We start from the raw sequence: 25,567 nt of genomic DNA, 5'->3' as shown, positions 1-25,567 counted from the left end.
CAAAAACTAAATTATCAATGGCATGCTAGTATTGTATATCTTTACTAGCTGCTGAGCCCAGCTTTGTAGTGATGGGTAACTTGTAAATGAGTCGGTTTTTTTTTTTTTTTCAATATGACTGTTGTGTTGACTTTATATCGTTTTGTGACTATTAGGTTCTCGTTTTTTATTTTGTTCTTAACTGTTTCAGTGTGGAGTACTGAGTTAAATCATTTGGTTGATCAATGGAATGTGTTTCAAATCTAATTATGTTTAGGGCTCTACGTCAGTGGTTGGTTGCTTTATGTTGTTTTCGATATGACGTTTATGGCAGTTGAACTGGAAACATTTTTCTAGCAGATTTATTTCCTTGTTTGAAAGGTAGTGTTTGATCTTTCTTTTGCCGATACCGTCATTCTTCGAAAGTTCAGTCCTCTTCCTTTTTCTCCTCTGATCATTGTTAATAAATGATGGTTACACAGTTTTACTTAATTTTTGAAACAACAATTACCACCACCTCGGTCATTTGTGCTGCGATAACTGAAATAATTTAATGCTGCCACACGTGAGAGACAGGTAGAGGTCGGAAGTAAGTGAGTAAAACTAATCGAATTACTTCGAATACATTTTTTAGTAATGTTTCCTTATAAACATTGCCATTTACAAAATGTAACTTTTACTCGTGATTTATTCTTGAAATAGAAAGAAAGGAAACAAATTATGAAGAAGGTAACTTTTCATTTTTACTACAGCAGAACTAGTAGTTTCATCACTGCTGGATGAGATACTTTCTTACATCTCGAATACATCAAAAGACATCAGACGAATCCTACAATATCCATCACTGTTACGAATGTTCGTAAAATGAAACACGGGTATTCCTTCAAGTGTGAAGAATGCCTTTTCAGCAAATGTAAAGTTATACTCTGGTTTAGCAATGAAAATTTTAAGGCCCAGATATTCTGTTAAGCAAATAAGGAAAATTATTTTAAATATTAGAAGTTGGTAAATAAAATTATAGAAAAATAATTTCGGAAGTTCCAAGATACCATGTTTTGTCTCATCTAGTCATGATAGCCACTTACTGTATCCATGTAGTAATATTGTTTTCTTTGTAAGCTTTAGTATCATTCAAGCCCTATGCGAAAACAGCGACAGTGATTTTCGTAAGACTGGCGTTTTGTGAAGTTTTGTGAAGTAATTGTAATGTTACTGATTACTTGTTGAAAAATAATTATAAATAAAATAATTAAAATTATAAAATAATTAAAATAAAAATTATTATAATTTTCAGGTAACTGTAATTCAAGCCACTTTTTCCTATCATTGGGGTCATATTACCAGAGATGGGTAGTCCCATGATTCTCTTGAAAAAGTAGCATTTCCTTCAATTATCAAAGAAATCAAGAAAGTTCCATGAGCAAAGAACTGCAATCACAGATAAGGCTATTTGCGCATGATGTTATACTCTATAGAGCAGTAAATGAGTCGCAGGATTGTGAGCGACTGCAGGGGGACTTAAACAGTGTTGTGAGATGGACAGCAGAGAATGGCATGAATGTGAATGGGATGAAAAGTATAAGTTTCACCAAGAGGAAAAGTCCTCTCAGTTTTAATGATTTGTTGATGGGGAACACTGTTAAGTACCTAGGTGTTAATATAAGGAATGATCTTCACTGGGATAATCATATTAACGAGGTTGTTAAGAAAGGTTACAGACCTCTTTACACGGTTATGAGAATATTTAGGGGTTGTAGCAAGGACGTAAAGGAGAGGGCGTGTAAAGTTTCTGGTAAGACCGAAGTTAGAGTATGGCTCCAGTGTATGGGACCCTCACCAGGACTGCTTGATGCACGAACTGGAAGAAATTCAAAGGAAACCAGCACGGTTTGTTCTGGGTAATTTCCGACAAAGGAGTAGTGTTAGGAGAATGTTGAAAACTTTGGGCTGGCAAGACTTGGGAGTAAGGAGACGAGATGCTCGACTATATCGTACGTTCCGAGCTGTCAGTGGAGAGTTGGCGTGGAATGACGTAAGTGGAAGAATAAGCTTGAGTGGAGATTTAAACATAGGAAAGGCCATAATATGAAGATGAAGTTGGAATTCAAGAGGAAAAGCTGGGCCAAATAATCATTTATACGACGTGGAGTAAGGGATTGGAATAAATTATCAAGGGAAATGTTCGATAAATTTGCAAGTTCTTTGAAAATGTTAAAGAAAAAGCTAGGTAAACAATTCATAGGAAACCTGCCACCCGGGCGACAGCCCCAAATGCAGATTGATTGATTGATTTGATTTGATTTGATTTGATTTGATTTGATTTCATTTGATTTGATTTGATTTCATTTGATTGATTTGATTTGATTGATTGATTGATTGATTGATTGATTGATTGATTGATTGATTGATTGATTGATTGATTGATTGATTGATTGATTGATTGATTGATTGATTGATTGATTGATTGATTGATTGATTGATTGATTGATTGATTGATTGATTGATTGATTGATTGATTGATTGTGGTGAGGAGCAGTGTATCAATCTTTTTATTTATTTTACGAATTCACAGCATTATTGTATTTTTTCTAGGCTCTAATGAACAGTCGTGTCCACATCACGAAGGGACTCGATTACTTCCTGCTTCATCCATGGCTCCGACAAGGTCTTCTCACCAGCACAGGTTTGATCACTGTAATAAAACTTGTAACTGTCTTCAACTTATCCTAGTTATGTCTGGGGTCACTGCAGCCACCCACACTCACTTTCGTTTTGTCCAGGTGCTTAACGCCGGATGCTTTCCCTAACGCTACGTGATTTTTGAGGTAAAATTTCAACCCAGGATCTACCAGGACTCCAACCTCAGTCTTCCAGGTGGGAAAGCAGTAGCCAAGCCACTGAGCTAATCAGGCCTCCAGTGACGACATTATGTCGCCTCCAAAGAGGCCTGGTGCAGTTCGTTGTCACTGATGCCCATGGGTGACCTGCGCGTCTGATAGATTGATATGTGTGTGTGATGATAACGAGGTAGGGAGAGGGTGAAAGCGGTGCTGCCACATAGCCTACTCCTGTCAATAACCTCAAAGGGTCTGCTGAAGCTTTAATGTCTCCATCTGACGGACGTCAATATCAACAGTGTCATATGCCTTCATTCAATGCGAACATTGCGGAGATGTTAAGAATTGAACTCAGGCTTTTGGCGCACTAACTAGTGATTAGAAATTACACACCACCACTTCTCCTACCCTGCCGGCCAACAAACATTCTGATGGTGAAAACATTTTCCACCAACGGGAGTCGAACCAGTTAACCACGGTGTCAGACCATTTTTTACATACGTGACGCCTTAACGTTCATGGGGACCAGGCGGGCTGCACTCCCAGTAATAAAACTTATGTTAAAATCAAATATTGAAACAAGACTCCAGTATCAGAACAATGTTACGACGCACTGAATTCGGGCTGCGACTGAACACCCGAAAGGCTTAATATATCGAATGCAGCCTCCGAACGCATAGAACCATCCGCATTGGTGGAGACGAGCTGAAGAAAGTGGAGCGATTCAAATACCTCACTTCTCCCTTATGCAATGACGGTGATGGTCCTCCAGCTGCGAAGAACTGAAGTGGACTTACCTCATTTCGTGCGAAAAGTAATGAGGTCTTAATTATGTAATGAAGATGACCCTTGTTTGCTTCCAGACTGAACTGAATACGGTGTACCATATTTTGGTAAGTCCTTGCCTGGAAAATTGCGGTTTCTGCCTAAATCTATTCGGTAATATTCGCTTTTAAGGTGTCTACGATTCGCAGTTTGTTCTGGTAAACTCTCCATTTCATAATGGCATGTGGTCTCCAGACAGGTCTGCCTGCAGATCTTTCTAGCTCACGCCCAGGTGGCATCTGATCGGGCGATTATAGTTTAAGTGATCTGGTCGTCGGAAAAGGACTGAATTTCAGCCATGTGTTGTATGTCTCTCCGTCATGCTGGAAATATCCAACGGAGAGTTCCTCGTCTCGAATTGATTTGCAAAGGTGTTGAAGTTTTTCATATATTCAGCTGTTACGATGGTAGTATTGAAAAAGATTCCACCAATTTTGGCCTGCTGGGACATCTCACACCAAACACTAACCTTCTATGAATGAAGGGATTCTACATACATAACCTAAATATTCATTTTAATATTTTTGACTTCAAGATACAAAAAGGTGTCCGGCAAGGCTGTATATTCTTACGCATCACTAGAGCTGCGCTTGAGAAATGGGATGATGAATTTCCTCCTGGTAGTAAGAAAATATCCAACCTACGTTATCAAGAAGATAATGCACCCATTACCACTGATGAAACGAAAATGGCTGAGCTCATGGCTCAAGTCGAATATATCGGTGTTCGAATGGGACTACAAATTAGAAGACTTGGGAGTAAGGAGACGAGATGCTCCACTATGTGGTACGTTTCGAGCTGTCAGTGGTCAGTCGGCGTGGAATGACATAAGTAGAAGAATAAGGTGGAGTGGAGCTTTCAAAAGTAGGAAAGATCGGAATATGAAAATAAAGTTGGAATTCAAGAGGGGTCATTTATAGGACGAGGAGTAAGGGATTGGAATAAATTATCAAGGAAAATGCTCGATAAATTTCCAAGTTCGTTGAAAATATTTAAGAAAAAGTTAGGTAAACAATTATAAATAAATGTAAATATGAGATAAAAAATTAATAGCGAATCTGCCACCTGGCCGACGGCACTAAATGCAGTTGATTGATTGATTGATTGATTGATTGATTGATTGATTGATTGATTGATTGATTGATTGATTGATTGATTGATTGATTGATTGATTGATTGATTGATTGATTGATTGATTGATTGATTGATTGATTGATTGATTGATTGATTGATTGATTGATTGATTGATTGATTGATTGATTGATTGATTGATTGATTGATTGATTGATTGATTGATTGATTGATTGATTGATTGATTGATTGATTGATTGATTGATTGATTGATTGATTGATTGATTGATTGATTGATTGATTGATTGATTGATTGATTGATTGATTGATTGATTGATTGATTGATTGATTGATTGATTGATTGATTGATTGATTGATTGATTGATTGATTGATTGATTGATTGATTGATTGATTGATTGATTGATTGATTGATTGATTGATTGACACAAAAATAAATTATTGTCCATAAAGTCGAGGAATCAGCCAGCACAGATATCTTGAAGGAATTGGAGAATGTCTCAGAAATGCTGTCTATACCTTGATTCAGTCATTTCCAGTTCCTGAGTTTAAAAAAAACACCTATGGCCAAAAATGTAATGACGAATTTGTCCCTTTTGTAGAAGGATCGCTATCTTCTCACCACCGAAAATGGGAGTACTATCCAGTCTGGTATTTTCATTTTCCCTCTATGGCGCTGAATCGTGGACTCTTCGTGCTACAGATCTGAACAAAGTCGATTCTTTTGAAATATAGTGCTGGCGAAGAATGTTAGAATGTTACGCATACATTGGACAGCATTTAGCACTAATGATGCCATTATAAAACAGCTCAACGTCAGAATCAGATTATCATCAGTACGTAAACAAAGAGTTTTACAATTCTTTGTATACACTATGCGAATTAACATTCTTGGAAATGGATCAATCAATACTGATCTGCATTTAGGGCAGTTGCCCAGGTGGCAGATTCCCTATCTGTTGTTTTCCTAGCCTTTTCCTAAATGATTTCAAAGAAATTGGAAATTTATTGAACGTCTCCCTTGGTAAGTTATTCCAATCCCTAATTCCCCTTCCTATAAATAAATATTTGCCTCAGTTTGTCCTCTTGAATTCCAACTTTATCTTCATATTGTGATCTTTCCTACTCAAACGTATTCGTCTACTAATGTCATTCCACGCCATCTCTCCGCTGACAGCTCGGAACATACCACTTAGTCGAGCAGCTCTCCTCCTTTCTCTCAATTCTTCCGAGCCCAAACTTTGCAACATTTTTGTTACGCTACTCTTTTGTCGGAAATCACCCAGAACAAATCGAGCTGCTTTTCTTTGGATTTTTTCCAGTTCTTAAATCAGGTAATCCTGGTGAGGGTCCCATACACTGGAACCATACTCTAGTTGGAGTCTTACTAGAGACGTATATGCTCTCTTCCTTACATCCTTACTACAACCCCTAAACACCCTCATAACCATGTGCAGAGATCTGTACCCTTTATTTACAATCCCATTTAAGTGATTACCCCAATGAAGATCTTTCCTTATATTAACACCTAGATACTTACAATGATCCCCAAAAGAAACTTTCACCCCATCAACGCAGTAATTAAAACTGAGAGGACTTTTCCTATTTGTGACACTCACAAAATGACATTTAACCCCGTTTATCATCTCACAACATTTTCTAGGTCACGTTGCAGTTGCTCACAATCTTGTAACTTATTTATCACTCAATAGAGAATAACATCATCCGCAAAAAGCCTTACCTCCGATTCCACTCCTTTACTCATATCATTTATATATATAAGAAAACATAAAGGTCCGATAATACTGCCTTGAGGAATTCCCCTCTTAATTATTGCAGGGTCAGATAAAGCTTCACCTACTCTAATTCTCTGGGATCTATTTTCTAGAAATATAGCAACCCATTCAGTCGCTCTTTTGTCTAGTCCAATTGCACTCACTTTTGCCAGTAGTCTCCCATGATCCACCCTATCAAATGCTTTAGTCAATCGCGATACAGTCCATTTGACCTCCTAAATCAAGATATCTGCTATATTTTGCTGGAATCCTACAAGTTGAGCTTCAGTGGAATATCCTTTCCTAAAACCGAACTGCCTTCTATCGAACCAGTTATTAATTTCACAAACATGTCTAATACAATCAGAAAGAATGCTTTCCCAAAGCTTACATACAATGCATGTCAAACTTACTGGCCTGTAATTTTCAGCTTTATGTCTATCACCCTTTCCTTTACACACAGGGGCTACTGTAGCAACTCTCCATTCATCTGGTATAGCTCCTCCGAACAAACAATAATCAAATAAGTACTTCAGATATGGTACTACATCCCAATCCATTGTCTTTAGTATATCCCCATAAATCTTATCAATTCCAGCCGCTTTTCTAGTTTTCAACTTTTGTATCTTATTGTAAATGTCATTATTACCATATGTAAATTTTAATACTTCTTTAGCCTTAATCTCCTCCTCTATCTGGACGTTATCCTTGTAACCTACAATCTTTACAAATTGCTGACTGAATACTTCTGCCTTTTGAAGATCCTCACATACACACTCCCCTTGTTCATTAATTATTCCTGGAATGTCCTTCTTGGAACCTGCTTCTGCCTTAAAATACCTATACATACACTTCCATTTCCGGCAAGGGAGATTGTGGATGAGTTCCCATTCAATGATCGAACATTGTTATGAATATAACTGGGTATAACCTCATTGGTGCAGCACGTCTGGTCGAGGACCGCAATAGATTGAGACAACTGATCGATAGCCTCCGCGAAGATCACGATCCTCAGAGGGAACGATGAGAGAGACTGAGACTACTACGAGTATTTTAGTATTTAGTATTTATTGAACCAAACAGACCTTCGCCCTGTACAGTGTTCAGTTCCTCAATAAGCATGAACGAAATATATAAACTCCCCCATTTAAGAACGATAACAGAATAACCCTCTAGTACTTAGAAACAAATGACATACGGTCGACCTACTAACGAAGACCCATTGGCCTTGGGTGTAAATCAAAACTACATTTATAAATACTAAACCAGCTAAGTGTATTATAGTGGACCCTTCACGCCGTGACCACTGCACAGCGTAGCGTAGGCCCACCATGCAATGGTCACCGCGTAAAAGTATCTGGTGCTTACCAGATGTATGGTGATGCCAGGAGCATGAGGCTTCTCATGATACTATTATCTAACAGAAATAATAATAATAAAAGCACCTCCCAGTGGTGCTAACCGCTGAGTGGCGTCTGATGCAAACCAGAGAAATAGGAGGTAAGAAATGTTGCGCGTCCTGTTAAGGTTACGCACATGTAGAGGTAAAACTAAGGTAATGAAAACTGCTACTGCATGCGGCACCTGGCACTGACCCACATTAACGTTGCCTTAGTTGGCTAGTCTGGTATTGCAATACCACTACTAGCTAGCATCCTACTTTCTGTTGGGTGTACTAACTTTTCTGCTGCCTCAGGTCCGTCCTCAATACAGTTTAAATTCCTCTCCACTTAAGTGTTTGCATACTCATTTCTTAATTCACTATCACATGCTGACGTCACTTTTCTTTCACACAGTTTCATCACAGCACTTAGGAATGAGTTTAGATTTCCCTTGCTGTTCTATTCCTTGGAGAACCATGCAATAATGTTTGGCTTAACACCAATTCTACACATTTCTTGCTGTTTAACACTTAGGAACTTATTCCTCGGTTTTCCTGCCTCTACACATTCTCCTACTAGGTGTAATTGATTCTATCTATTCCCACATAGAATGCACAGCGTATTTCCATTCCTCCTTGTCCACCCCTTGTTCTTATGTAACCCCAAAATCCACCAGGTTAAACCTCTTCTCCATCTTCTCTCTCCGAATCTTATGCTAATATTGGAGACCTGGACTACCTCATAAAATAAACTCAGAGATGCTTTTTTCTTAGATTCCTCCAACCATCGTTGCCTTTGTATATCCTTTATTCTAGTCATCAGCGCTCTCTGGCTTCTGCTCCCTTTCCCTTTCTAAGTCTTGAACCAGATACAACTCATGCCTACATTTTGAAGATAGTTTTTGATTTCTGCTACCCAACTTCCTTTATACATGTGTTTTTCTTGCTGTTTAAATGCCTCCTGCACTACTCTTCCACCTCCCCCATTTCAATCTTGACCAGTAGTCCATTACTCCTCTGACTCACTCCACTTCCACGTATTCCCCGCATAAAAGCAACGCCCCCATGTTGGGTGTACATTGAACCCATGACCTTAGTGCCCTAAGAATGTTAAATATTAATTTATTACAGGAGGCCCATGCCAATTGTAATAAGAATCTCGAGCATAGATTTTTATATATCTCAGAGGCGACACGTGGCAAAGGGGTGGCTACTTTCCTTCCCACGCTATGATATGTGTCGTCATCCGTACGTGTCGAAAGTGGATGGTCACAGAAGAAAGTTTATGTTGAATAAGTTATTTAAACAAAAGAATTAGTAGTGAACGCATTATAATGAGGGTTCTGTATTGATCTATAAGACATTTGGTCTTTAGTAAGACGGATTTGAGACTGCTAAGCCATTTCTGTGGATTATTTCATAATGACGCGCGTGTCTGTTTTACCCACGCTAAGTCGACAGAAAATAGTGCCTATCAAATGAGGTCATTTAACCAGTTAATTTGGTAAGAATACATTTTAAATGTTCATGAACACTGCCGCTAGCAAGGTAGCAAGTACGTGGTTACAGCAAAAACTCTTTTAAATACAGTTCCATTAAGTCGGAAAAAGTACGCAAATTTCTTGGCGGCAAGGGAGAGATGCTTGGAGAGAGGGGATAGCTCCTATAAAATAAGAAGGGACGCCATATTGAAAACCCTGCATTTGTATCAATGAACCGTGACAGAGAGGGTTGAACTGTTCAGTAAATCGTTCGTCAAAAAGTAGACTAAGTACTAAACCTAGATTTTGCCGATGTGGCTGGGTCTTGACTCCATGTGGAGATAGTTGTTCATAGAAGAAGTAATCTGATAACCGGGCGAGTTGGCCGTGCGCGTCGAGGCGCGCGGCTGTGAGCTTGCATCCGGGAGATAGTAGGTTCGAATCCCACTATCGGCAGCCCTGAAAATGGTTTTCCGTGGTTTCCCATTTTCACACCAGGCAAATGCTGGGGCTGTACCTTAATTAAGGCCACGGCCACTTCCTTCCAACTCCTAGGCCTTTCCTATCCCATCGTCGCCATAAGACCTATCTGTGTCGGTGCGACGTAAAGCCCCTAGCAAAAAAAAGTAATCTGATAAAAGACGGTCAAGATACCGAAGTAGTTTTTGAAAATTTATAGTATTGTGTGTAAAGAGGAGTAATTCGTGTGCGGGCAACAAATACAATCAGTCGAGTTCGATCAAGGAAACACCAAGTGAAGGACATTTATTTTTTATGCTTTATTTTTCAGGGAAAATGACTCAAACAAAATCCGAAACCAGAAGTGTAACAATGAATAAATAAATATAGAAAGGTTACTGATGAGTCCAAAGATGGAAGCTGACGTAAAACTAAGGTAGGTGAAAATGCCACCTTACCGCATACTATATCTCGTTTTATGATGTCAAACTTATATGTATTTGTAATGGGTATTTATGACGCAGTTGGTCACCCATATGTTGTGCATATCAGAAATATGACGAAAGGTCATTTGTTTTATTTTCTGCTTGGATACATTTTTAAAGTATTGCGAGTGCCGTGTAACATGTTGTAAAAAGTTATTAGTGAGGGTTTCGAAGTGATATCACGTCCAAAGTAGATCGTCATATCCGTGAATTTATTGCCTATATTTTGCGATGTCAAATTAAGATGTATTAGTCGACGTAAACATTTTATGTTTGAATTTTGATTGAATTGGTGCAAGAGATCCGTGGTTACCATTTTCAATCAGGTGGAAGCGCGCTGTAGTGTTGAGCAATGCAGATCGGTGAATTTTGTCACGAAGTGTAATACTATTCTATGTCCGTTTAAACTGTGTCTGATTGACAATAAACAACAGTAAAATATGTCAGTCATTTTTTGTGAAAATCCAGTTTTAAAATACGAGATCATTTTATGCGAAGTTGTACATTATTAAAGTATTTGTGTGTAGTTATGCGTCGTGGATTCTAAGGATTTTTATTCCAGTCTTTTGTCAGTGAGAGTTGTCGAGTTTGAGGTAAGAGATTAGATTTACCATATGAACTGAGATAGGATTTGTGAATCAGGTGATTGGAAGCCTGTAGATGATGCCGGGATATTATGTGAGCCCGAGGAAGATTTTGTATAATGTTTGGGATGGAAGAGTGCGAGAGAATCCACGCAGGTATTAATTTGCGACGTGTACAATTATTGAAGGACATTTAAAAGTAAAATCTATGTGCATATCTGTTTGGCAGGAATATCGTATTTTAATTATATTTGCGAAATCGGAGATTTGATTCTGAGAGGCCAGTCAGGCATGACGAAAGAACATGTGTTTCATATCAAAGCTGACAGCAAGGAGGGTCGTGTGTTTTCAATGCCGCCAGCTCATCGAGATGGGGCAGTTCGAATAACGGGGTTGTAAAAATGAGATTGCATTTCTTGGCAACGGATATCATTAATTGCGTGAACTGGTTGAAATTTCATCCGGGAATAACGTGCAGGTTATTAGATACTGTGAATTTGTTTAATTGAGATCGTAAGGTGTATTTGAAACCACGAAGTTAGAGTGTAATGAGCGAGGTTAGCCAAATTTCAGGGTTTTGCAAATTTGAGAGTGATGGTAGTGATGACTGATTTATTTTTGAAGGATGCGCAAAGCTTTACGGAAATGTTATGATGAGATATTACATCGTAATCGGCTTAAATTGTACGGCGAGTTACTCACGCGGATTTTTGTTTTGTGCTTAATTATTAGGGTTATCCAAGTATTAATAATGGCTAGTATTAGATTAGATTTAAAGTGTGATGTCATGAAAAAAGATATAATACTGGAAATAAATGATGTAAAATTTTTCCAGCTGCTCGATAACAGATAAACATCAAACGGATTAAAATTAATTACGTCAGAATTTGAGTAGGGACTTGTGAAAGAACCATTCGTCCGCGGAGATAGAATTTGTTGTTTATTAAGATTCATTAAATCATTTCATTATTAAATTCAGTGGAAACCGTATTTGCGAAATAACTCTAAACCAAGTGAATAACTTGAAGACGCATTCTGGAAATATTAGTTTATTTTCCTGGCAATATTCAAATGTTAACGTAACGATTATGGGGACATATCTGAAGGTAATGGATTTGTCTGCCACAAAGTATTGTGAGCGTTGTTGTTGTTGTATTATTTTACTTTGATTGAGCATTAAATGTGCTGGGTTTAGTAAAGTGAAAACTTTGGTCATCAACCGATATAACTTAATTGTGTTTAGCCTTCAGCTTAGAAACTTGGATGGTCTTGGGGGTCATCAACCTCAGTGACTTAGATTAGGGCCATATGCCACTGTAGCATTATTTTCCTTGCAGTCATCATCCACAATGACTCTAAAGCAACTTAGAAGTTTAGATGTTGGTCCATGACATAGTCGCAGGTCACATCGATTCAATTAATGGTCCATGCCGTACAACCACTTTGTGGCACACACCAATTGGACTGCCTTAATTATACCCAGAGTTCAGAGTTCGTGTAAATAATCTTTATGATGGTACATGCAGTCTCACATGGAGGCCGAATTTCAGGATCTCCAGACTTTCTTTTATGTATTTAATAAATGAGACAATGGTTTCTAGTGAGGGTGCCCATCAGGCAGTTAAGTCAAAGGCTCAACCAGTATTCCTCTCCTTTGTGTTAAATTATTGGGGTGTCAAGTTGACAAGATTGAATCCAAAATATTGATTAAATATTTCTTCCGTAATTTCCGAAATAAAATACAAATATTTTGTGAATAGACCTGTCATTCAAGTAGATAGATTAGGATTACTTAACCCTACCTTTTACCTCAGCAAATGACGAAGAACCCGAAACGACCCAAGAGACAGATCTCATGAAAATTGCTGATTGGTAAGGAAGGTAGGTATCCTTCATAGTGACCCAAGGGTTCAACACAGAGGTAAACCCATAATAATCTTGCTAAACCTATGGATGATTTGATTCAATGTGTCCTTTTTCCGATCGAGTCCGCATAATTCAGACCCATATAATACTCTGCTTAAGACTAATGATCTTAGAACCATCCTCAGAATCTTATAATCTATCCCCGGAAATTTAACTACTAATGTCTTAACTGCAGCAGGTGCTGCGAGACCTCTCCATTTTGCTCTCTTAATACGGTCTTCCTCCCCCTGAATCCACCATCTCCTCTCCTTATTTCTCCTTCTTTTCTTTTGAATAATCATCACTTTCGACGTTTCGCTGTTAATTTTTAACCCCCATTTCTCCTCGAACTCCGACACCTCATACAAACTCTTCTGTAGACCCTCTCCTGTTAAGGCCATAAGAATTACATCATCTGCGAAAATCATTCCTGAGATCTCTAGCTTCTGTACTACCTGTACCGCCCGTTTTGTTCCTCCGTGCCCTTCCAGGATATAATTTATAAATAACGGAAATAATAACGGGGAAAGTTTGCATGCTTGTTTCAGACCAATCTTACAATCTATCGGCTCACTGATTACATGCTTTTCTATCATAATACAACTGTATACCTTGTGGTAAATCACCTGTATCGCCCATATCATCTTCCTGGAGACTCCCAATCTACCTAATTGCTCAAACAGTGCCTCCCTACTGACCGTATCGAATGCTTTCTCGAAGTCTATGGCGGCAAAGTATACACAGCCTTTTTCCTTCTTAAGTATTTGTCCACTATCGTCTTCACCATCATAATATTGTCTATAGTCCATCTTCCTTTTCGAAATCCTCCCTGTAGTATAGATATTATTGCATGTTCTTCTGCCCAAGTTTAACCTTTTTGCCAAAACCTCTGTATATACCTTGCTCAGTGAGTCCAATAGCGTTATCCCTCGATAGTTACCCGGCAGATTTTTGTTTCTTTTTATATATAGGGGAGATGATCCCACCTTCCCACTCTTTGGGTATTTTACCACCATTAAATATCCTGTTAAACAGTTTTCTCCCTCATTTGTCTGTATTTGCCAATTTCCTTCCATACCCTGTTATTTAAACCGTTCAGTCCCCCCGCTGATTTACTTTTAAGTTTGTCCAGCACAATCTGTACTTCCTCTATGTCAATCTCTTTGTCGAGTTCATAAATACCGACCTCTAGGTTTCTGCCTGGTCTCCTTAACCCCTCTTTCGACATCCAGCAGTCTTTTCCCCCTAATAAACCACTGAAGTATCTCACCCACTGGTCCTGGCTTGGAACCCCCCCATTCCCTCCTTTGCTAATTTTATTTATTCTTTCCCGTACTCTCTCCCTCTAATTTAAACTACATTCTTTATTAATCAACTCTATTTGTTCCGTTGACCATGTATCTTTCTTCTCCGCAATTTTCGTTTTATACTCCTTTCTGAATCTACAAAAAGTTTCTCTTTATTCGTTACTTTCAGTTAATCTGTACTTTTTTAAGGTCTCCATTACTGCGCACCTTAGTACCTCGCATTCCTTATCGTACCATACACTCCCTCTACCTTTACTTCTCTTTCGTTCTCGCTCTATCCTAGCCACCCTCCTTATAGGGTATTCAATTAGGTCTAAGGCTCTGTCTATATTATTTTCCCTCACGGCTACCTCCTAGCCGCATCTAATTAATTCTATCTCATTCTTAATGAGATCCTCAAGTTCTCTTAGTGAGTTCTCAGTCCATCTGTATCTATTATATATCTTACCCTGCTCTCCTGCCCACATTTTTACTCCCTCCCTTGCTTTCTCTCCATTTCTTTCAATCCACACCCCTACCGGGGCGTGATGTGATTCAATCCAATCTTCGATCTCCAACCTTACTATTTTTTCTAGCATATCTTCTGTACACATCACTAAGTCAATCGTACTTCCCCCTTGTTCCGTAATGTACGTCAATTTACCTTCTCGGTCCCCCTCCCAGGAACCATTTAGTATATAGAATTTTCCTGCCTCACAGAACTCCAAAAGCCTTCTTCCGTAACTGTTTACTTCCTTGTCTTTACTTTTCCTTACTACTTTTCTGCCTGTCCCTTTACTAGACATTGGGCATAGCTCCCCTACTCTAGCATTCCAGTCACCTATTAGTATTGTGCCATATCATATATGCCCCAAATATCAATTATATAATATGTTGTAATATTTTTCAGTTCATATTCGAAGGGAGTCATGATGCGACCTAGAAGTTGCGTAATGCAGTATTCCGTCATCGGGTGACATCAGTAATAGCTTCTTATCTAAGCATAGCAACAGTGAATATGTCGCGTACTCCGTATGAGTCACTCGGGGATGCACGAGAGTGTTTGAGAGCGGCCGATCATAAAAGAACCAATGACAGCCCTGGAAGCGATATGGCAGAATGAAGGGATTTACAAAACAAATTAAGTCAGTCTTACCAACTTCTAAATTTACAGTGCTGTACTACTCTTTATTTTATCAGGCAATTTGTTATAAAGCTAGACTCCACGGTTTTAATATAAAATAGAAGCCAGTTAAACATTAAAAGAACTACCTGTAGACAGTTGCAATACTTAATTTGAATTAATAAAGTAATCAACATATTTTTATTGAATCAGCGCTTTGCAGAGTAGTGGGTGAGCAGCAACGTCATCGCGTCAGTGGAATCCCCTAAGACATGACTAATACCGGGAGCTTGGTGTATATAGTAGCCTCTGGAAATGGAAAGTCACTCTGCTTTTGAAGTGTGAACCGCGCGGGTCGGTGTTTTTGATATTAAGCCAGTGGTATAGGAAAGTAACCTTTTTTTAAGTGACCAGTTTGAACATATGAATAGTAAATTTGTGAAGCTGAAACGTTTTCCTTTCTGAAAATATGCATTACATGAATGCAAGTGTTAGATTGCAGTTACGAGTGTGCATAGTATATTAACAGAGCAAATACCTTTGCTATATAAATAATATTAGGTATCACGTATGTCAAAGTGCGGTGGTGACACGGGATAATATCAATAAAACGATAGTTACTGTCGATATTTCCGTACCCGCGTATGCGTAATTTGCATACGGTTTGTGCAAATACCGTGTCCGGTACGCGTTCGGTTTCGCGAAGGACTTGTACGAACCGTCGTCATCGTATCGGTACAATTAAATGGTGTGTGCGAAGCACTATTACATAATGATGAAGAGAGAAGAAAAGACTTGCAGAGTATTTGATGACGCCATGCAGTTTGGTGCAATAATGGCGTAATTTGCTGGACGCTGTGGCCTGGAATCATGAAGAAACTGAGACGCTACCAGTTAAGTTCATTTTTAATTATAGGCATGCTTAGATAGAAGGAATTAGGCTAATTCGATCCCAGTGTAATGTAATGTAAATGTAAATGTCAGTCTTGTTGTGACTGAGCTATGTTGTATTTTTATAGATTAGTGTCATGTTTCAGGGAAATGCATGTTTGGAACCCTGATTTTTATATTTTACTTTATTACCTTTTTATTAGATGGGAAAGAGGGAAATGATTAGGTGTAGATGAGGATATATATGTCTAAAGGTAACTGTGTATTCCATTTTGGTACAAGATGTAGACTCTTTTAGTATGAAGGCTACACAGCCTAAAGTTTGGTCTGGGAATAAAATTTAGTAAGGTATTTTTTTTTCCCTGCATGTAGCACGTTTATAGGAATACATGGCAGTGATGACCAACGTATACGTGCACCGTCGAACTAATATCTTCTAGATCCGCAGAGAGAACTAGCTAATTGGTATTGAGTTATGTTTTTACGAGAAAAAGGCAAGATTAGCCTGTAACTGAGATTACTATATGTGAATATCGGAAAGATATAATGGTGTCAGCTGCATGGAAAAAGAGAGGTTTGATTTGCCTCAAGTGTTCATTATGATTGTGAGAATCGAACTCACGGACCCCAAAGTGCTAGGCCAGATGTGTTGAGTATCATATCTGCAAGCCGTGTTATATTGGAATATGTAGTTAAGGCCATAGGAATGTGTATGGGTCCCATTGTTTGAGTTTGAGGCCTTGTATTAATTAAATGAACAGAGAAGTGAATGGCAGCGTAATTTATGTTTTCAAACATATTAGAATTTCTCAGGCAAGATTTACCAAACCAATTAGTTAGAGTCTTTTCTGGCGAAGTAAGATGTTTCATAGCAGGCGCATAGAAGTGTTCCGTGATTTATATTACAGCGTGCTAGTGAAAGATCAACAGACGGAAGGCTGAGCCTGGAGTTCGGCGTTCTTTTTATATGAAGGAGTCTAGTATCTTATTGTTTATATTTCAGATATTGAATACACAGATGATATTATTTTTTTTTATTGCATGTCATTACAGGTTTCTCCGAGAGTGTTTTTTTTTGTATTCATTTGTGTTACTTGGATTGTTGTTGATTATGTCATGGCCAGCGTTGAAAAGGATTTGTTCTTAAATATGAGTCCGAAACTCATTCTATTGGGAAGCAGGCTTCTAAGCCATCCAATTTATAACAGAACGGTCTGTTAAGTAAATTCAGTGTAGATGTAAGCTAAGGTCCCTGAAATATTGATTTGATGAAAAGTGATGTTTATATAGTTTTATTATGGATCGGATTTAGCATAATTTTATTCTGTCGCGGTATGTCCTGTAATTATAATTTAAATGATATCCGTCAGGATGCGTTAAAATGAATTTAACTGCGTAGGTCGAAGCGAAGTGTGAATTACTTCCCCAGGTCGTTGCGTTGATTTTGTAAATGTTTTCATTTTGAAACGGGACATTGCCCGTCCTTTGTAATTTGTTGTAAATTTATGTTAATTATGTGCTCGGCACATATTAAATTTTTTTTGGCATTTATTTGAGCCATATTTTAATTATTTTTTGTTTATCTCGAATTTCAATAATGTTTAATAGTCAATAAATCCATCTTACCCCTTTATTTTGTATTTTATTTCGGAAATATGATACTGTTTCCCGTTCATATACCCATGGTATTTATTTTATCCTGAGATTTTTAATTTATTTTAGCCCGATCAATTTTTAAGAACCGAACACGCAGCTCTCCGATTGGCGCCGGTGGACTGTATTTCAGACGGGAACGGTACATATTTATCTTATGGCTTCCGTATGTGGGGCGGATTATCATGTTGATTGGGTAAGCTCCATAGCCAGGATAGCGCATTGTTGTCGCCCATTATCATTGCTATGTCCGGATATTATTATTCAGGAACGGAGTAGTATATTATTTAAATTTGTATTGTTAACCCTGAATGTGCGACTTAATATTTAATGTAGGCAGACGTTATATATTTTTGTTAAGGCTATTATATGGATATTGAAACCACAAATAGTGAAAAACGTCGCACCTATTTGGAGCCAACAGAATGATGCTCTTCGCACACATAGCAAGTTGTTATATAGGCTTTTATAGGATTTTGGAATTCGAAATTTTGGGAATGTCCATAATGGATACCTGAGCTTTAATATTTATAAATTTAGATAGGTAGAGATAATTTCGAATGGGCGGATGATAGATGATGAAGTCTGAGATTCTTATTCGATACCCAGACGGAGTCATGTGAACTGGCAACCTAACGTAGTAGACAGTTGAGTCTAAGGTCCTGTGTTCAATATTACTAGTTGGTATGAGAATACAAGAAGTCAAAATATATTTAGAAAAAATTAGTAATTACTGAATATATTAAATTACGTTGGGAAAATATCGGCATTTATATTTTTTATATGGTAGATATCGGGCATAGAATATGATAGCCGATGAGAAAGGCATGTCAAATATCGAATGATTCCATTGGAATTCGTGAACAATAAAATGATTTCACGTGAGGCAGATGCTGTTATATCCTTCAGATATAATTGATCGTAGACATAGCATGAATAATTTGTTTGTATAGCAAATTTTAAATAGCCAGTGCGTTGGTAGGTTTGTAATTTAGATTCAGTCAGGGACACGAGATAGCCTCAATCTCGGATGGAAAGGGATAACTATAGTGGCATTGTTATTGAAGGTTGAAGGTGTATGGACCATTGTAACGGGAAATATCATCCTTTAGCTGGAGATAATATGCAAATATAGTTAGGCATTGTTGTCTAATGCATAGTTTTGAGCCCATATTAGGAAAAGCCTATATTTATTTAAAATATTTCGGGCTATGGATTAAATTATTTTTCTTAATACTTGAATACGCGTGGATTTTATTTTGATTACGCGTGATGAAAACATTATTGACATTCGGTAGGTAGTTTCTGCATGGCGTATTGTGAAGCCATATTGTTTGTTTTCCTTGAGTAACGTAAATCGCAGAAACTGATGAAATTAATCTATAAACCTGGGGAACACACTTAAAGTTTTCGGAAGTGATTCTAGGCCGCGTAGTCGTATTTGATTTGGTATTATGGCAGTAACCTTAGCTGACCTGTTGGCTAAGATGGACTTGGCGGAGAAAGCAGCGGAAAAACGTGAACAGGAGCGTATGCAGCTGATTACGGAGAAAATAGACTTGGTGTCTGCGGAAGCGGAAAAACGTGAAAGGGAGCGTAATCAGGAAAACCTGGCTAATATCATGGAAACAATTGAGTTAGCAGCGGTTGAAGATGAAAAACGTGAACAGGAGCGTATGCGGCAGATTACGGAGAAAATAGACTTGGTGACTGCGGAAGCGATAAATCGCGAACTTAAAAACATTAATGAACTTTCTGGTAAAATAGTACAGGGGAATTGTAAACTGGAGGAAAAGATTGATCATGTTCAAAAGTGCTGTCAGGAAGGGATGATACGTTTAGAGAAGCGTATGGATGATATAGAGAATAGAAATGAGGAACAGGTAGATCGGATTAGAAAAACCGTTGAGGAGTTAACTGGCAAAATAACAGATGGAGCCGTAAAGACTGAAAAGCAATTGGAGGAAATGACAAATAGCTTAGAGGTGGCGCGAACTGAGATAGGCAAGAATCGAAGCGCGATCGACCACTTAAGCGAGGCTACAGAAGAAAGATTTTCTAATATTACGGAGGAAATTAGTGCCCAGATAGCCGAAGTACAACGGAAGAATGCGGATCAGTTGGAAGCGAAGTTAGGTGAAAAACAACGGGAAACTGAGTCGAAGATGAGGACGATGGAAAAGGAATTGAGAAAAGAGGTTGTAGATCAAATTGCAGGCAAGGGTGAAGTGTTCAATGCAGAATGATAGTATTGAAAGAGAAGCGAGTCAAGCTAGTGAACCAGCTCTACTTAGCGATCTGTTGAATTTACCAAGACCGGAAGAAAAATCATCTACGCCAAGAGAGACGAATGGAGGCCAAATTTATAACATATTTCGTACATCTTCAGAAGATAAACCCCGTAAATTTAGTGGACTAGATGATAGAACACCAAGGGCATTTCTTCGAGAGATAGAAGATTATATGACAGATGCGAAGGTACCAGCTGATAGAAGATTACGTACAATTAGCAAATTCTTATCTGATTCGGCTTTAGAATGGATGATGGCATTCCAATATACATTCAGTACGTATGAGGAATTTAAGGTAGCATTCTTAAAGAAATTCTGGGATGTATCTATACAGCAGTCATTACGTATGGAGCTTTATTCAAAAAAATATCCTGCTACCATTCCAACAAGGTTTGCGAATTATTTTATTTCCCAAATTATCAAATTCAGAGATTTGGACACACCACCTTCCGAATCCGAGATGATCGTAGCGATATCTAGACAATTACCGTTGGAAGTGCAGAGAACTCTAATAGCAGCAAATGTTAGAACAGCGACTGAGGCGGAATTGACTTTACGTCAGTTGGATTTAACTTCTACACAAAATCAACCAAGGATCAGACATTCGGAGACTTTACATACGATTGATTTAACGGAAGATAGAAGTCCACCACCTAAGATTAGGAAGGGAGGTCGAGTGCAAAGTTCAGGAACGCAGACGATATCACAGCAAGCTAGACCAGTTGAAAATGAGCAATCACGGAGAGGTGAATGGAATTTCAATAATTATCCAGATGATAGGAGAGGACAAGGATATACCCACGATAGGAATGATAATAGAGGAAATAATTATTCATATGGAAGGAATGGACGAACATTTAGATATCGGCATAGAGGTTATGCAGGTCAGCGGCGACCTTACAATAGATGGGAGAATAGAAGGAATATGGATTTTCGGAATGATTTCAGACAAAGACCTGATTATCAACAAAGGAATGCTGAGTCGCAGAGATACGTGACGGAGTTGAGAAGTAAACGACAGGACGAAGATCAATGGCAACAGGCCATACAGGGAAACATGCGTGGCCAAAACCATGGTGCAGAGAGCAATGCTTACCGCGAATTCCGGGAAGCAGAACAAAATAAAGGATTGAATCCACATGCAGCAGATTACAATATGACGAATACTGGAGCCATTAGGAAAATGACTCATTTATAGCTATTGATGAAGTACAAGAAGATGATGACTTAGGAGATGACGAAGATAATGATGACATCGACGAAGAAGATGACCCAGTAGAAGAAGACGTGGATCAAGAAGACGGAGAAGAAGCTACAGAGGATGTAAACATGGCAGATATAGAAGACACAGACCCATTACCAGCAGAAATTTGTCATCAATGTGACGGAAATGAACGCAAGTTCCAAGCTCTTTTGGAAATATTTTTTGAAGCTCAGAAAGAGAAGGAGAGATTGCTAGCTGAACGTGAAATATTATTATCCGAGAGAATAACTGAAATGGAGCCATAGTAGTGAATCATAAAAAAATACGTTTTCACATATTTTTTACGGGGTATGGGGAGAATGTGCCATATCATATATGCCCCAAATATCAATTATATAATATGTTGTAATATTTTTCAGTTCATATTCGAAGGGAGTCACGATGCGACCTAGAAGTTGCGTAATGCAGTATTCCGTCATCGGGTGACATCAGTAATAGCTTCTTATCTAAGCATAGCAACAGTGAATATGTCGCGTACTCCGTATGAGTCACTCGGGGATGCACGAGAGTGTTTGAGAGCGGCCGATCATAAAAGAACCAATGACAGCCCTTGAAGCGATATGGCAGAATGAAGGGATTTACAAAACAAATTAAGTCAGTCTTACCAACTTCTAAATTTACAGTGCTGTACTACTCTTTATTTTATCAGGCAATTTGTTATAAAGCTAGACTCCACGGTTTTAATATAAAATAGAAGCCAGTTAAACATTAAAAGAACTACCTGTAGACAGTTGCAATACTTAATTTGAATTAATAAAGTAATCAACATATTTTTATTGAATCAGCGCTTTGCAGAGTAGTGGGTGAGCAGCAACGTCATCGCGTCAGTGGAATCCCCTAAGACATGACTAATACCGGGAGCTTGGTGTATATAGTAGCCTCTGGAAATGGAAAGTCACTCTGCTTTTGAAGTGTGAACCGCGCGGGTCGGTGTTTTTGATATTAAGCCAGTGGTATAGGAAAGTAACCTTTTTTAAGTGACCAGTTTGAACATATGAATAGTAAATTTGTGAAGCTGAAACGTTTTCCTTTCTGAAAATATGCATTACATGAATGCAAGTGTTAGATTGCAGTTACGAGTGTGCATAGTATATTAACAGAGCAAATACCTTTGCTATATAAATAATATTAGGTATCACGTATGTCAAAGTGCGGTGGTGACACGGGATAATATCAATAAAACGATAGTTACTGTCGATATTTCCGTACCCGCGTATGCGTAATTTGCATACGGTTTGTGCAAATACCGTGTCCGGTACGCGTTCGGTTTCGCGAAGGACTTGTACGAACCGTCGTCATCGTATCGGTACAATTAAATGGTGTGTGCGAAGCACTATTACATAATGATGAAGAGAGAAGAAAAGACTTGCAGAGTATTTGATGACGCCATGCAGTTTGGTGCAATAATGGCGTAATTTGCTGGACGCTGTGGCCTGGAATCATGAAGAAACTGAGACGCTACCAGTTAAGTTCATTTTTAATTATAGGCATGCTTAGATAGAAGGAATTAGGCTAATTCGATCCCAGTGTAATGTAATGTAAATGTAAATGTCAGTCTTGTTGTGACTGAGCTATGTTGAATTTTTATAGATTAGTGTCATGTTTCAGGGAAATGCATGTTTGGAACCCTGATTTTTATATTTTACTTTATTACCTTTTTATTAGATGGGAAAGAGGGAAATGATTAGGTGTAGATGAGGATATATATGTCTAAAGGTAACTGTGTATTCCATTTTGGTACAAGATGTAGACTCTTTTAGTATGAAGGCTACACAGCCTAAAGTTTGGTCTGGGAATAAAATTTAGTAAGGTATTTTTTTTCCCCCTGCATGTAGCACGTTTATAGGAATACATGGCAGTGATGACCAACGTATACGTGCACCGTCGAACTAATATCTTCTAGATCCGCAGAGAGAACTAGCTAATTGGTATTGAGTTATGTTTTTACGAGAAAAAGGCAAGATTAGCCTGTAACTGAGATTACTATATGTGAATATCGGAAAGATATAATGGTGTCAGCTGCATGGAAAAAGAGAGGTCTGATTTGCCTCAAGTGTTCATTATGATTGTGAGAATCGAACTCACGGACCCCAAAGTGTTAGGCCAGATGTGTTGAGTATCATATCTGCAAGCCGTGTTATATTGGAATATGTAGTTAAGGCCATAGGAATGTGTATGGGTCCCATTGTTTGAGTTTGAGGCCTTGTATTAATTAAATGAACAGAGAAGTGAATGGCAGCGTAATTTATGTTTTCAAACATATTAGAATTTCTCAGGCAAGATTTACCAAACCAATTAGTTAGAGTCTTTTCTGGCGAAGTAAGATGTTTCATAGCAGGCGCATAGAAGTGTTCCGTGATTTATATTACAGCGTGCTAGTGAAAGATCAACAGACGGAAGGCTGAGCCTGGAGTTCGGCGTTCTTTTTATATGAAGGAGTCTAGTATCTTATTGTTTATATTTCAGATATTGAATACACAGATGATATTATTTTTTTTTTTATTGCATGTCATTACAGGTTTCTCCGAGAGTGTTTTTTTTGTATTCATTTGTGTTACTTGGATTGTTGTTGATTATGTCATGGCCAGCGTTGAAAAGGATTTGTTCTTAAATATGAGTCCGAAACTCATTCTATTGGGAAGCAGGCTTCTAAGCCATCCAATTTATAACAGAACGGTCTGTTAAGTAAATTCAGTGTAGATGTAAGCTAAGGTCCCTGAAATATTGATTTGATGAAAAGTGATGTTTATATAGTTTTATTATGGATCGGATTTAGCATAATTTTATTCTGTCGCGGTATGTCCTGTAATTATAATTTAAATGATATCCGTCAGGATGCGTTAAAATGAATTTAACTGCGTAGGTCGAAGCGAAGTGTGAATTACTTCCCCAGGTCGTTGCGTTGATTTTGTAAATGTTTTCATTTTGAAACGGGACATTGCCCGTCCTTTGTAATTTGTTGTAAATTTATGTTAATTATGTGCTCGGCACATATTAAATTTTTTTTGGCATTTATTTGAGCCATATTTTAATTATTTTTTGTTTATCTCGAATTTCAATAATGTTTAATAGTCAATAAATCCATCTTACCCCTTTATTTTGTATTTTATTTCGGAAATATGATACTGTTTCCCGTTCATATACCCATGGTATTTATTTTATCCTGAGATTTTTAATTTATTTTAGCCCGATCAATTTTTAAGAACCGAACACGCAGCTCTCCGATTGGCGCCGGTGGACTGTATTTCAGACGGGAACGGTACAGTATCACTCCATCCTCTTCGTACTTTCCCATTATACTACTAAACTCTAAAAATAGCTCCTCGAAACACTTACCGTTAGCGTATGGATATCCCCTAGGGTGACAGTACACATATGCTATACATACCTTCTTTTCTCTACCCTTTTCTCTCCCTAATTTCAGTCTCAACCAAACACCTTCGTCCATTCCGCTCCCAATTTCTTCTACTAGCTCCTCAATCTCTTCCTTGATCAGTACTACTATTCCTCCTGCCGATCGCCCTTTGTTACTTTTTTATTGCTTTGCATTTGACAATACGCCCACCACAGGTTATCTCTTTTCCTTTTGGTCACCAAGTCTCCACTAGAGCAATGATACCGAAACTCTCCACCACATTTATCACCTCAGCGTTACTCATTTTACTTAGTGACCCTTCAAAATTCACAAAACCTACCTTCAAGTCTAGTTATAAGTTACTATATCTACTTTCTCCATTACCTTCCTTGTTTTTACTCCTTGTCACCACCACCCTCTCCTTTTCCTTTCCCTTCCCTCCCTGATTTGGTGATTTGTGGCGAATATTCGTATCTTTTTCCTCTGTACCCCTGTTTTTCTTCCCCCACAAATCCTTTAAGCTTCTACTTCTCCCTTTCATCAAATTTCCTTTCCCTTCCTTAAACTCCCTCACTCCACTTCCCTCTCTATTATGCTCTTCACTCCCAGGTTCTGCGGCAGGCTTATCTTGGGCCTCTGTCACCACCTCGCCGCCCTGATCCCTTTTTTCTTTGCTAGGGGCTTTACGTCGCACCGACACAGATAGGTCTTATGGTGACGATGGGATAGGAAAATCCTAGGAGTTGGAAGGAAGCGGCCGTGGCCTTAATTAAGGTACAGCCCCAGCATTTGCCTGGTGTGAAAATGGGAAACCACGGAAAACCATCTTCAGGGCTGCCGATAGTGGGATTTGAACCTACTATCTCCCGGATGCAAGCTCACAGCCGCGCGCCTCTATGCGCA

The 25,567-nt window shown here is 38.4% G+C and overlaps 1 protein-coding gene across 1 annotated transcript in view; it reads left to right on the top strand.

The window, feature by feature from the left end:
* Nucleotides 1–25,567, top strand: part of LOC136876161 (cytochrome P450 4C1) — a 101,664-nt gene that overhangs the window by 12,647 nt on the left and 63,450 nt on the right. Inside the window, exon 3 of the mRNA XM_067149880.2 lies at nucleotides 2,572–2,662. Within this exon, the coding sequence (XP_067005981.2) occupies nucleotides 2,572–2,662 (91 nt within the window). The remainder of the gene's footprint in view (nucleotides 1–2,571; nucleotides 2,663–25,567) is intronic.

Source organism: Anabrus simplex, chromosome 6, assembly GCF_040414725.1.
Source record: "Anabrus simplex isolate iqAnaSimp1 chromosome 6, ASM4041472v1, whole genome shotgun sequence".
Taxonomy (NCBI): Eukaryota; Metazoa; Arthropoda; class Insecta; order Orthoptera; family Tettigoniidae; genus Anabrus; species Anabrus simplex.
Note: the sequence above shows the minus strand (reverse complement) of the source record. Positions and strands in the feature narration are given on the sequence as shown.